The sequence below is a fragment of the Nanorana parkeri genome, unplaced genomic scaffold (genome assembly GCF_000935625.1).
Source record: "Nanorana parkeri isolate BGI_ZX_2015 unplaced genomic scaffold, ASM93562v1 scaffold2970, whole genome shotgun sequence".
Classification (NCBI taxonomy): Eukaryota; Metazoa; Chordata; class Amphibia; order Anura; family Dicroglossidae; genus Nanorana; species Nanorana parkeri.
Window position 1 is genome coordinate 4513 of NW_017309238.1, and position 13547 is coordinate 18059.

A 13547-nucleotide genomic window follows, 5' to 3' on the forward strand; every position below is an offset into this window, starting at 1 on the left:
CTGTTTTAAAAAAAAAAATTATAGTTCCAGTGGACTGTCAAAAGCTAAAAAAAATTAAAAAATGTAATGTTTCCTTTTTGCAACAGACATTTATTCGTAAATTGCCATTTAACTTGTCCAAAATTAAGACGAAAACTGAGAAAGATCCAAAAAACAAAACAAATTGACTTTTGGACCTGAATCCCGAAAAACTAAATAACAAAATCCGAAATGAAACAAATTTATTGCCGGCTTACATGTCTAATAAAATGTGGCATTTTTCCACTTTGTTTAGTACCTAATCTAGGAGTACTTTTTTCTGTATTTTGCAGGAAGTTCAAATATGCTGCAGGTGAAGTCTTAGCCCCTGACGTGGGTCAGCATATGAAAAGGTACTGAAATTAAAGGATCAGCCATGAAAACAGGATTTTTGACTTACTGTAAAATAATTTTCTTGGAGTGTATTAAGGGACACAGGGTCAGAAGGATTCTGAGACACTGCGTTATTCAGGAGAACTGGACATTGGCAAGCAAAACATAGTTGAACATTAGTATATACCCTCCCACTCCCATCATACTTCAGTTTTGGAAAAGCAATAGTAACTCCAACTCTAATCTACCTACTGATCTACCTACTGGCCTTTCATTCTTGTAGGCCAGCAGCGCCGGATCTAATATCTATCCAGATATACTGTTGTTTTACGTACGGATCAAAATAACATGACACCTGTGTATGAGTACTCTTTGGGGGTATTCCGGCAATTAATTTGAGGTTTATTATGGCAATAATGGGAGTGACAATATGCTAAAGCTCCTGCGTTGTGATGTTGATGCTCCATCTTACTTTTGTATTTAAATGGATAATTATGGATGCCTAATCAATATACAATTTGTGTTCATATACAGTATTGAGCTATTTGCATTGTTAGCCTATGTTGTTATAAACTTTCACGCATGTTGTTATGTTTTCCCACTGAATCCGTTCCGCCATTGGAGATAGGTAGTATTGTATACCTTGAGGCGTAATCTCATCTGCTCTTGACAACCTTTTACTAAACTTCCACCCATTGGCAGAACCTGTCACTTTATGACAACTCGAGGTTCCACTTCTTAAGACATGAGAGCACTGCGCAGGCTCCATCCCGTCGCTGAAGCGCAAGCTATTAGTGTTGTGTGTTCCACCTCTTACGGATGCGGCAGTGTTAGTCTTCAGCCCTGCCCTCCTCCTCGCTGCCGAGGTACGTGACGCGCATGCGCAGACCGTTGCGCAGCGACGATGGAACGCAAGCCGGAAGCCGCTCTGCGCCCCTTACAGTCGACATGCGCACGAGAGATGGGCGGCGCTCACGGCCGTGAAAGCGTCCTATCGCCTTGACAACCACCCGCTCCGGCCGTACAACGGCCCGGTTTCTCCTCGCGCTTCGGTGCACCTGGAACAGTCAAGGTTAGTTTAGATTTGAACTAGTTATGGTGGGAATGGATTCAGTGATGTCATTTTTCGTATGGGAGTGGTCTATTCTTATTCTCACTGTGTGATGTCTATATAAGGTCGATGTATCTGTTACCTATGTGTCATTCTGAGCCTGATGAAGGGGACCCCTTGCGGCCCCGAAAGCGCCTGTGTTGGATGGCAATATGCCATTAAAATGGATCATTGATTTTCAAAAATGGTGTGCTGGTGACATTATTTCCCTTTTTCTAGGGTAACGGGAGGACGCTAGTTTGGGTCCTCCCGTTACCCTAAGGAGAACTATGGGGAAAAACACTGACCCCATAGTTCTCCTTTAATCTTTCATTAAGAGGCACAGGGTCAGAAGGATTCTGAAACACTGGGCTGTTCCAACACAGTCCAACTGGGTGGGCAATGCAGCAAACAAAACATCAACATGTTCACAAACAATAGAGTAAAACTTGGGGCAAGTCGCAGCTCAAACAGCTGCCTGAAGGACCTCATGACCAAAGCTTGCAGCAGCAGAGGGCTGAAAAAGGTGCCAAACCAGGTTGAGATCCCAAGGGGTCACAGTCAGCAACACTCTGTACAAAGGTTTATACCAGGGGTAGCCAAACTCCGGCCCTCCAGCTGTTGTGGAACTACAAATCCCATGAGGCATTGCAAGATTCTAATGGCCACAGACATGACTCCCTGAGAGATGCATCATGGGATTTGTAGTTTCACCACAGCTGGAGGGCCGGAGTTTGGCTACCCCTGGTTTATACCAGGGGTAGCTGGTATAAACCAGTTGATATTTGTCCTTGATAGTACTCAAGGACAAATATTGATCCAGACCAGACTGGAGAAAAGTGAGGATGTGCCCCACAGAGATTTAATCACCACTGGGGTTTTTTTTTTACTATATAACAAAAAAAGTACTGAATATTTAAAAAGAAAATGTTTTTTTCTTTATTATTTTATGAAAAATTAATTTGTACCCAATTTTTTGGTAAAATATCAAAGGCGGGGTCACGTCGGGTAAATAGACACCAAACATGTCAAGCCTTAAAATTGCGCGCGCCCGCAAAATCGCAAAGAAACACCATAGCCAAAATTGGTCATAGACGATGCTTTAAAAGATTTTACCGCTCATCAGTTTAGTGTTATCAGTGATTGATGGCCCTAAAATGATTGCTCTCATTGCGACGTTGGCGGCGATATGTAACACATGCAGCATAATTGGAGCAATCGTCATTTTTGCGTGTAGGCGCCACTAACATATTTTTGCGCATTTATGTGAGGGTGGGGGACTTTAAAAAAAATTGTGGATTTTTTTGTTGTTTTGTGTGTCTACATTTTTATTTATTTTGTGTGCAATTTTTTTGTAAAACTTTTATTACACTTAACTTTATTGTTATCACATAGGGTGCTAAGAAGTTCCCTATATGATAACAAATTACAGTTACAGGTCCCCTTTATGGAGACATCAGAGGTCTCTAAGACCCCTAATGTCACCTAGGGACCCCCAGAGAAGCTGATGAAGCACAGATCTGCTTCATCAGCTTCTCTCCGGTTTCTGTACCGGAGAGTGACAGAGGAATGCGGAAGTGATGTAATATACATCACTTCCTGCATTCAGAGACCGGGAGGAGAGCGGAGGGAGATCGGGTATTGATCTCCCTCCGTTCTCAGTGCACAGAGCCGCCACATCGCCCGTGATGGATGGACGCCCGGGATTGCGGGGACAGCGGCGGCGGCGGGGACAGCAACGGCGACCAGAGGTAAGGAGGGGTGGGCCATCGCAGGAAGTGTTGATGCACTGGAAAAATGGAGACATGCAGGTAGGAATCCCTATTGTCCACTAAGCCTAGAAAATTTCCCAGAAGGAGGGAGGCAATGACTGACCGGGTAGATTCCATACAAAACTTTGTTAAATTAAGTGTTGAGCGCTATGAGGTCTGAAATGGGATGAATGCCCCTTTTTTGCTTTGGGAACAGTGGATGGGTTGGAATAGAAACCCAGAAAGCTTTCTTGCTCTGATATTGAGGCAATGACTCCTTGGGACAGGAGTTGTGCCAGGGTAGCGTGGAGGTCTGCTAATCATTATGGGAACATTGGCAGCTGAAATGGCACAGAGCAGGGTGGAGGTAGAGTCTAGATTTCTACCTTGTAGCCCCTGGACACAACGTCCCTCAGCCCTAGTAAATATGCTTTTGGTCCAGGTGGTTGCAAAGGTTAACAGAAGTCCCCCCACACACACTTTATTTTGAGGATGATTTTTCCACAAGTTTAGTTTATGGGGGAATTGAGTCCCAAGCTTGGCCTTGGGCTTAGAGGTATACAAACTCTTTAGTTTAGTTCCAGAGGAAGGAGGTTTTCTAGATTAACCACTTAATCATAGGACATACCTCTACATCCTAGTGTTTAAGGGGTTATACCAAGATCACAGATGTACAGCCCTGTTCTTGGTATAATTTTTAGAGCAGGCAGAGGGCTTTTGAGTACAAGTGATCTGGGCGGCTGTAGAGCTTCCTAATCACTTATATTGGCCTTTAAATGTGCTGTCACCACTGCACCCCCTGCAATGGTTTCCGTGCTGTCCATTGGGGGCCTGAGACCACGGCAAAAGGTGTCTGTTCCCTGATCTGCTCTGTGATCACTGTGCTCTCAGCACTTCCTGCTTCAGACCTGTCTAAAGTCTGACTGAAATGCCGGCTAAACAGATGATCAAGCACAATCCTGTGTTTGAGCAGCTGCAGTGGAGACATTAGGGCTCTAATAGACCTAATGTATCCATAAAGAGAACCTGTCACCTGCCAAAGCTATCACATAGTAGTTAGCCCCTTATGCTAGCAATAAAGCTGGAAGTTTAAAAAACTTTTAAAGGTAAAGATTATTAAAATTAAAAAATTAAATTAAAAGCAGACTGTTCCACAAATGCAAACAAGCACATAATGCATGCATATGTGTGTAACCAGCGATTGTGCCACACATATTAGGTATTGCCATGAATGTCAGTGTGTGACCAATAATTCTAGGGCCATAATTTGCTGTTAACTCTATATTGATGAGTGAGTGGTAAAGGCTTTTCTAAAGCAACGCCTATGACAATTTTGGATACCATAAGTCTTCACCATTGCACAGACGTGCACAGTTTTGAGGCAGTTTACATAGTTACATAGTATTTGAGGTTGAAAAAAGACACGGGTCCATCAAGTCCAACCCATAGCGTGTATGTGCGTGTATCTATTTACTCTATGTGACCCTATCCTGTAGATTTTACCCAAAAATCGAGTATTACATTGTGTTTATGTACACTAGAATTCATTTTAGTGTATTTCTTTCCTAAAAATATGGATTTAAGAAATATTTGTGCAACTATCATGCAACATAAAAAAATTGCAGCTACCAGCTTTTATTGTACAGGAGCTCTGATTTCCGAAAATATATAATTATTTGGGGGTTTAAAGTAATTTTTTATCTAACAATTCAGATTTTAATGAAAAAATGTTCCAGTGCCAAAGTGGTTGGTAAACTTGTCCAGGGAACTGCCAAAGAGGAGTTCTCCCCAAAGGGTATACGCAGTAAGTGGATTTTGAACTGCTGTTGAGCAGACCAACACTTAAGCCAAAGATTCCCAGTGTCCCAGAGTTTTTCTGCACTGCCTGATCAACAATTGTTCTTGTTGCCAGTGTCCAATGCTCCAGCAGCATAACCCACTGTCTCAGAATTCTGCTGTCCCTGTATCCCTTAATAAACTATTAAGTATTTTCAGAAGGAGTTCAACAATGGCAGCGTACATATTCCTCTACACATGTTTACTTCTTCCTGCTAATACTGATTTATTTAGGTACAAATATGTTTGAAACTTACTTAAAATAAGGAACGGAGCACTTGCTACCGTGACAACGAAAGGCACTCCACATAATAATAAGAGACCAAAGCTTGAAAGTATAGCTAACCCAGCGGAAATGACTCCAAAAGAGGCCACCCAGGTTTTATTCCTCACACAGTCACGCCTATGAAGAATGAGAAATTAGAACATTAGAATTAGAAATTAGAAATACAAGATTTCAGTAAAGGAAATATGTTGCTAATTTTACAATTATAGGATTTTGATTTCATTTTCTTACCTTATACATGATATAACAGAAAAGAATATGGTAATAAAATATGTGATAGAATACAGAGGAATCACAGTTTTTGTTGTCCCTTCAAACTCCTTTTGCCTTGATATTGATGAAAAATAGGATATCTAGAGAAAAGGACAACAAATGATTTTACAATGAACATTCCCAATCAAATCATGTGACAGCAACTTCATTATTCAGTGCTGGGCATTTTTATGCAAATTGTTTCTTTTTCAAACAAATTTCTTCTCAGTTGTTTAGTATAATATTACTTAATTATTGAAAATGTTTTCAGAGTATTAGGTAAAAACTATGACAAAAAGACTTTAGCCTCTCTGGAAAAAAAAAAGAGCCAAAACAATGTAAATTCAGCCGTATTTAAAGTAGAACTCCTGCTTTATTATAGGAAAAAGAAGCGGCATTTGCTGCATTACTTTCGAAGTTTAATAATAAAGTATAAAACTGAATCCATACCAATACTGTATGTGGATGGGATGATACTCCTTTTTAAAAAAAAAAAATCCCCTGGACACATTTAGGTATTTGAAGTGAACACAGGTTCACTTCACCTCACTTTAGTACATCAGCCATGATAATGAATTCATAAAACGAAATTAATCTATTATATTACAACAAATATTGCTTATCTATCTTTTTATCAATCTCTCTTAATTTATCTTTATCTATCTATCTATCTATCTATCTATCTATCTATCTATCTATCTATCTATCTATCTATCTATCTATCTATCTATCTATCTATCTATCTATCTATCTTTTCATATATATTTTTATCTATTATCTATCTATTATCTATTTGTATCTATTAATATTCCTATGTGTCTGTCTATCTCTGTGTGTACCTTTTTCAATGAAAGAATGAAAAATAGAAATAACTTTTCCTTACCTTTATAGTGTTCAGTTGTAATATTTCTATATTCTGAGATGCATTTTTGATAAAGTGCTCGATCCATTGCAGGCTTCTTTGCTGGTTGTCTTCTCTCAGATAATACACTAATCTTACTGCTTTTGCACTCTGTACAGTGTTGTTGGGGTTCAGTTTCACCCCACCCAGGGATGTTCCCAGGAATGTTCTCCCTTCAAATAAGGGATAACTAATATTTAATGTCTCTATCAGATTTACATTACTTTGTACTTTGGATAAGAGTGGATTGATTGCGGCACATTCGTCCCGCTGGACCTTTGCACAGAGTAGCTGGAAGTTCAAGATCACATTATCATTATCTTCTTTTATTGTGATGTTCAGATTCTGCACCATCTCATCCAGCTTCACAAGCTCTCTGAATGAATCAACATTTATAATATTATCAGACAGACTGACAGCAATAATGGAGACAAAGGAGCCTTCTGTATAAAGTCTCTGTGCAGAGAAATGCCCTGAGTCATTAGTTGGGAAGTGTGTCCTCACAAATTCTCTCTCAGATTTAGCTGGACCTCCAACCGGGGTGAACTCATTTTCTATGTCATTAGACATCCTCTGGGGTAAAAAGTAAAATCCGGCTCCCAGACCAGCAGATATGACCATGGGAATAAAGAGGAACCCCCAGGGGTACCTGCCTACCACTTTCCCAAACTTGTAGAATGCAAGAGAGAGAGGTCTCTGTATACAGTCTGTCCGACAGCGAGCCATTCTATTCACTCTGCAGTCAGCTACTGAGTGAGACCGACAGAGAGAGAAAAGCAGGATCAGTTAATAATAAAAAGTAATAGCTTAACCAATTAACTGGTCATACAGTTAATTGGTATGACCAGCAGCATTAGCTCATGATCTGGTTTGTATAGTGTTACCCCACTCAGAACCAGGAAACAAAATCAGCATTGAGGAAGTAACAGTGCTATTGATCGTATTACCATGTTCTCCAGAATATCAGCAAACTGTGTGTTTCATTTTTACAGAGGCACTTTTTTAAGGTCAGTTACCCTAACATAAACTTTGCTGTTATATTTTAACTTCATTACACTCACTATGATGTGAACATATTAGGAATAATCATATAATCTATTACTTTAGTGCCAATAATTGCAATATTTTCCATTTCCTGGATGGCTCAAACTGTTTAATAAAAAACACATAATACCCTCCTCTCCATTTAGATATGATCAAGTTTTCACTACTGTAGAGAATTACCACACAATATTCTACTGTTAAAAATTGAGCTACTAAGAGATCAGTTTCTAAACTTAGAATTTTCCTCTTTGAATCACCAACCAGTAAAAATATGCAACTCCCTTCGACAGTTAGTGGTATCAGCAGATAGCTCTGATAACTTCAAAAAACACTTAACATAGATGAGTTTCTCGGTTTGCAGATTATACAGGGATATGGGAGATGTTAGCGACATCTGTATTCACTAAGACATATATATAGGTTGAACTGGATGGACCTGTGTCTTTATTCAACCTTACAAACTATGTAACTACGACCTTGTGAACATTTAGTAAGCCCCCACTTAAAGAAAAAAAGGTTTTCTGTCCTCTCTAGAATGACTGTGTTTTGTAGTGTTGCGTCATTTCAGTAAAAATCATGTTTCATTATTTAATTTATTAAAAAAATATATATTGATGGTGAAATGCGTGAGAGGCGTTGGAGTGGGAGAGATACTAAGGTGGTGTAAACCTTGTATTTTGAACTTTGTATGGAATTTACAACAATAAAGTTGGATTTTTATGGACCTCGATTTTGTGTGGCTGATTGGAGGGATATCAGTAGAAATCATGTTTCAATATTTCATTTATATTTAATTTAATTTTTTATTTGATACAAAAAAATATATATTAATTTGAAGAGTCAAATGATTATTTTGTTGCATTGCTGAATCAATAAACATTAAAGTAGTATTAAACTCTCAAACATTTTCAATAATGATATAATAATATTCAGATCTGAATAATATACAGATCAAACACATATACATTGTCATGTAAAGAGTTTCTTTACATTTTTGCCCAAACACTTACAGTCATCATGTTTCACAAGAGCTGGCTCCAACTCTCCCAGCTTAGATTCCCTTAAAGGAGAACTATGAGGTGAGTGCTTTTTACTCACCTCATAGTTCTAGCCGACCTGTGACAATGAGACTGTCACAGGTCGGCTCAGTAGATCGGGAGGTGAGCAAACACATACCGGCGTTCGCTCACTTCTTGATCCTGTCATGGCTCTTTGCCATGACAGGGGAGGGGCTGGATTCCCCCCTCCCCGCTCCGATCCTCCAGCGCTGACTGGCGGAACGGATGGGGGAAGGGGCAGGTACAGCTGACTCTGCCTCTAGATAGGCAGAGCCAGCTGTCACTCATGCAGCTGGGCGGATCCAGACATAATTGTCGGGATCTGCTTCAGCTGCGGCGTCTCAGTTTATATAAGCACAGAATAAGAGAGAAGGGTAGGGTTTGTGTTGGCTAACAGGGTGACAGATCCAATAGATCTGTCTTCACACCGAAAACAATTATATATAAAAATGAAAATCTATTAATTTTGCAAAAATATTAGAATTAAAAACTAACACAGGTAATGTGGTTAAAAAACAAAATTAGTCCTAAACGGAACCTCCTAATAGCCCCCTTGGAAACCCACCAAACCGGTTCAGATAAGCAATTATACAGAACTACAACAAATTATTGCATAAGTGGCAGATGCAGTACTGCCACTATAAAACTCTGGAGTAAATGACAACAGTGAACCCTTTGGTGGATAAGAACAAGGTGGGCACAATTGTAGCATCGACAAGAGGTCAGGTGATGCTGGTGGAGCTCAACACGTTTCGCGCACAAAGCGCTTCGTCAGGAGCAGGAGGTAGTCTAGAAAAACATATGAAGATAGCCTTATAAATAATTAGCCATTTAATCAGTATAGTAAGGCTGTTGTGAGTCTGAAGATGTCAACTGATCTTACCCACTCAGTGCGCAGGCAGCGGATGCTCAGTGCACATGTCAACCAATGAGAAAGTGTGGAATGGCCCATAGTCCTATGTGGAGGATGGTGTGAGCACATCAAGAGCACCTAAAAATGCTGGAGAGCATCATACCGATTACTAGATATATAAAATGAAAAGATGAGACAGAGAAAGCTAATCAGAGCTCATGAGTGGAAGCTACCAAATTTATGCCCATAAATAAAAAAATAAATGAATATGGAACAAAAAAACTTTAGATCCATGTAATTGTCGCTAGGGGGTCTTTTTTATGATACAGCTGAAGTAATTGGTCAGGGAATTGAGTACTTGAATAGGTAAGATTTTATGTTCTTAAAGTACATAGGATAACATGAAAGAAGTAGGGAATATAGAAGACTTCACAAAAAATCATCAAATAATAACAGGGTTTGAAGCTAACCTATAGGAGAAACGCCCCCCCAAAAAAACAAGGGAGGGGGGAAAGGGGGTATTAAGAACCACTAAGGGAACAAGCAGGAAGGGCTGATGGCAATATCTCCAACTCCAGAAAGCAGCCGATGCTTGCGTGGCCGTCTCCAGCCAAACACTGTGAGCATCGGCGGTCGCATGCGGGCATATATAGGACGGCGTCTGACGTAGTTGGACAGCTGACTAGCTAGAGAAGCCAGCCTCTAACCAATGGGTGTTGAGTGGGCGGGACAAGCATCCAAGGATTGGGCCGTGGGTGGATTGCTACACGAAGATAGCAAGTGCCGCTGACAGATGGAGAGGAGGCCGAGGGCAGACGCAGCCGGTCGTTTATATAAAACGACCATGCCCGCACGTGCTGGAGACTATGGGCGTACATTGGTTAGCCAGGGAAGGGCACTTGAGCAGACCTGAGAGCACACTGAGAAGGGAAAGAGCCAGCCAAATTGAGAAGTAAAAAAAGACAACAAAAAAGCAGAAAAAAAAAAGCAGAAAAAAAAAACATAATAATAAATCCCACAGAGGACAGATATATGTGAAGAATATAAACACATATTCTTGGAATGGTTACCAACTAGAAAATAAACAAACAAAACATATGTATAGACGGCATGTATTAGAGTGGAAAGGGTAGAGGGGAACATTACATGCAGCGAGGTATGGCTTAGTATGTTACAGAAAATGGATACTTAACAATATTGTTTAGGTAAAACAATGATACATAGTATACAGCACAGTATTTATACATAATAATGATAGGCTTCAACAATTACACAAATCCTACTGTAGTGACACGTTTCTAGCTATGAATGAGAATAATACAACAGAGATGTATCATTTCAAACAGCATTCTATGATTCTCAACCCTCTAGCAGATCCTATGTTTATGTGTATTTTATTTAATTTTCCAAAAAACATATAATACAATACATAAGAAGGAGAGCCGCACAAATGTATATAAAAAAATAAAGGAAAAAAGCAACATATAGTTCTGATCTTGGGAGAAGATTGACATAATTAGTTATTAGTATGTGAAGCACAGTAAAGAGAGAGACAAATCCGGAGTTGACCACTCGAAGGATGGGCTTTTATTGGTTATAGAAGATGGTATAAATAAAAATAGAGGCCCCGGATACTATTTATTGGAGAAAGGGTTTAAAGCTCAAGGCTTCATTAAGTCCTGGAGGTTTTGTAGCATGTAACTTGTATATCCATTGCATTTCCTTTCGAATAACTTTTTGGTCCAGGTTTCCCCCTCGTATATTGTCTGCTATGTATTCCAAACCATAAAAGGACAAAACATCAGAATTTAAATTATGAAAAAGACCAATATGTCTGCTAACTGGGGTGGTAATTTTACCGTTTGAGGACAGGTAGACAGGATCTTGAATACGTTTAGAGAAGGCTCTTATTGTCTTCCCAATATAAAACGCACCACAGGTGCATGATAATAAATAGACAATTCCCTTTGTATTACAGCCTATATAATCCCTAGGGAACCATAGCCCACCGTTGGGTAGTTGGGTATGGTCACCTGATTTGATATATTTACAGAAATTGCATTTGTGGCAGCAGAAAGTGCCTCTTTGTGGAGGGACCATGATTTCATCCTGGGATAGATGGTGACTGTGTGTTAATTGATCTTTTAACGATTTTGAGCGTCTGTAGGTTATTTGGGGTTTGGGGCCCAGAAAACTAGAGACCTTAGCATCCTCAAGGAGGAGGTGCCAATGTTTCTCCATGGTCTTTTTGATCTCTGCGTGTTGGTTAGAGAAACGTGTGATAAAACGGAGGTTGGAATTTGTATCAACAGCTCCTCGTTCTTTTGGGGACGGATAGATTAGTTTATCTCGTTCATGGTTGATGACTCGTTGGTAGGTCCTTTTTAGGAGTTTTTTTTACTGTAGCCTCTTAGTAGTAGTCGGTCCCTTATTTTATGGCCTCAATGTTAAATTGATCATCGGTTGAGCAGATGCGTCTCAAACGTAGATATTGGCTATAGGGGATACTATGTAGTTAGCGGTATACTGAGCTTAGGGTGACGGGAGGATGCTATTTTGTGTCCTCCCATTACCCTAAGGACAACTATGGGGAAAAGCCCTAACCCCATAGTTCTCCTTTAACCTCCCTGGCGGTATTTCCGAGTGTAGCTCGGGGTTACTTTTCCATACCATAAGCGGTTACCCCGAGCTGCACTCGGGAATGCCGCACAGCATTTACTTACCTTGTCCCTCGAGCCGCGCTGTGCTCTCCGGCCATTGCCGGCATCCGTTTTTCCCCGGGTTCCGTCCCTTGCAAGTGTACGCATCGCAGGGGGGCGGAAGCAGCGGGATATTAAAAAAATAAATAAAAAACATGCAAAAAAAAATGACACGAAAAAAAATGAACGAAAAATGACACGAAAAAAAGAAAAAATCATACCGCCAGGGAGGTTAATGTCCTGCACAGTACAAGATCACAAGGAAGGAGGAGAGGGGAGCAGGTGAGTGTCTTGCCTTGCTGAGCTTGTGTGTTTGTAGAGAAACACACAGCTTACTAGCACACACACAAGGGTGGCTCCATAGGACCTTGTAAGGTGAAAGAAGGCACCCTAAAACAGAATATCAGGGCCAGTGCTCAGGAGGAGCTGATGATTCTGAAAGAAACTGAAACTTTTAAACATCAAGGAGCAGCATCCATTGTAAGTGATTTCATCAGCATTTAAAATAGCTTAAAACCTTTTGATTTTAATATCACTTTAACTGTTTCCAAACCTAACCCCAAGCAATCACAGAAATTTCAACCAATTTAGTTGCGCTAGGATAAAGTGTTAAAGCACCAGCTGCAACAATGTGTATGAACGTGATCAATGTGAGCCAGTATGTTGCGCTTGGTTTTGTGTATTCCACCTACTAGTTCATTTATAAAAATTCCTTTATAGGAAGAAAGTGTTCTGTCATAAAACTTTGTTTAAAATGATTAAATGACAGTAATTAAAATTAAATTATATAGTCACAAACCGTGTCTTTTGTTTGATGAAATTGCATCTCAATATTTCGTAGTGATTTTGTGATGTATAAATTGTGGGGAAGTGATTGAAACAAATAAAACATTAAAACAAAAAAACTTAACCCTTCTATTATTTTGTTCTATCTCTGTTCTATCTCTATTCAGTGGTAATAATTATGTTGTGAAAAAAAACAGTGATAGACCGCATAATTGTGTTCTAAATATTATCCATGTGTAAATCAAATATAAATTTTGTGGCCCCGCACTGCCGACAGGCTTCACAGTGAGGAGGCGGATCCTGTGACTCACCTCTCCTCCCGGCCGCGTCCATAGTTACAGGAGGGGAGTCACAGGAGACGTGTGTGTCACAAGCCCCGCCCCCTGCAGTGAGTGCACACAACTCCCTGGCTGGGTAAGTCCGAGCGCCGGAGGGGGGAGAGGAGGCAGCAGCAGCTGGGTACAGATATGTCGGTCGGTATCTGGATGGGGGAGTTTGTAGAGGGGTGAGAAATATCTGGATAGGGGGTTATAGAGGGGTAATAGATACGTGGTTGGGAGGTTCTCCTGCACATGCGATTTGCGATGCCGATCTGCCCTGATCACCTCATTTGCAGGTCCGTAGGGGTGCGGGTGATCGT

General features: G+C 40.3%; 1 protein-coding gene across 1 annotated transcript in view; it reads right to left on the reverse strand.

Annotated features, from left to right (window-relative positions):
- The window catches only part of LOC108802578 (patched domain-containing protein 3-like), a gene marked incomplete at its 3' end in the record, with an annotated part of 16447 nt that extends 4267 nt beyond the window's left edge, over positions 1-12180 (reverse strand). Inside the window, exons 1-5 of the mRNA XM_018574435.1 lie at positions 12146-12180; positions 6699-6843; positions 6450-6578; positions 5546-5667; positions 5286-5431 (exon numbers count right to left, since the gene is read on the reverse strand). Of these exons, the coding sequence (XP_018429937.1) occupies positions 5286-5431; positions 5546-5667; positions 6450-6578; positions 6699-6843; positions 12146-12180 (577 nt within the window). The remainder of the gene's footprint in view (positions 1-5285; positions 5432-5545; positions 5668-6449; positions 6579-6698; positions 6844-12145) is intronic.
- Positions 12181-13547: the final 1367 nt, after the last annotated feature.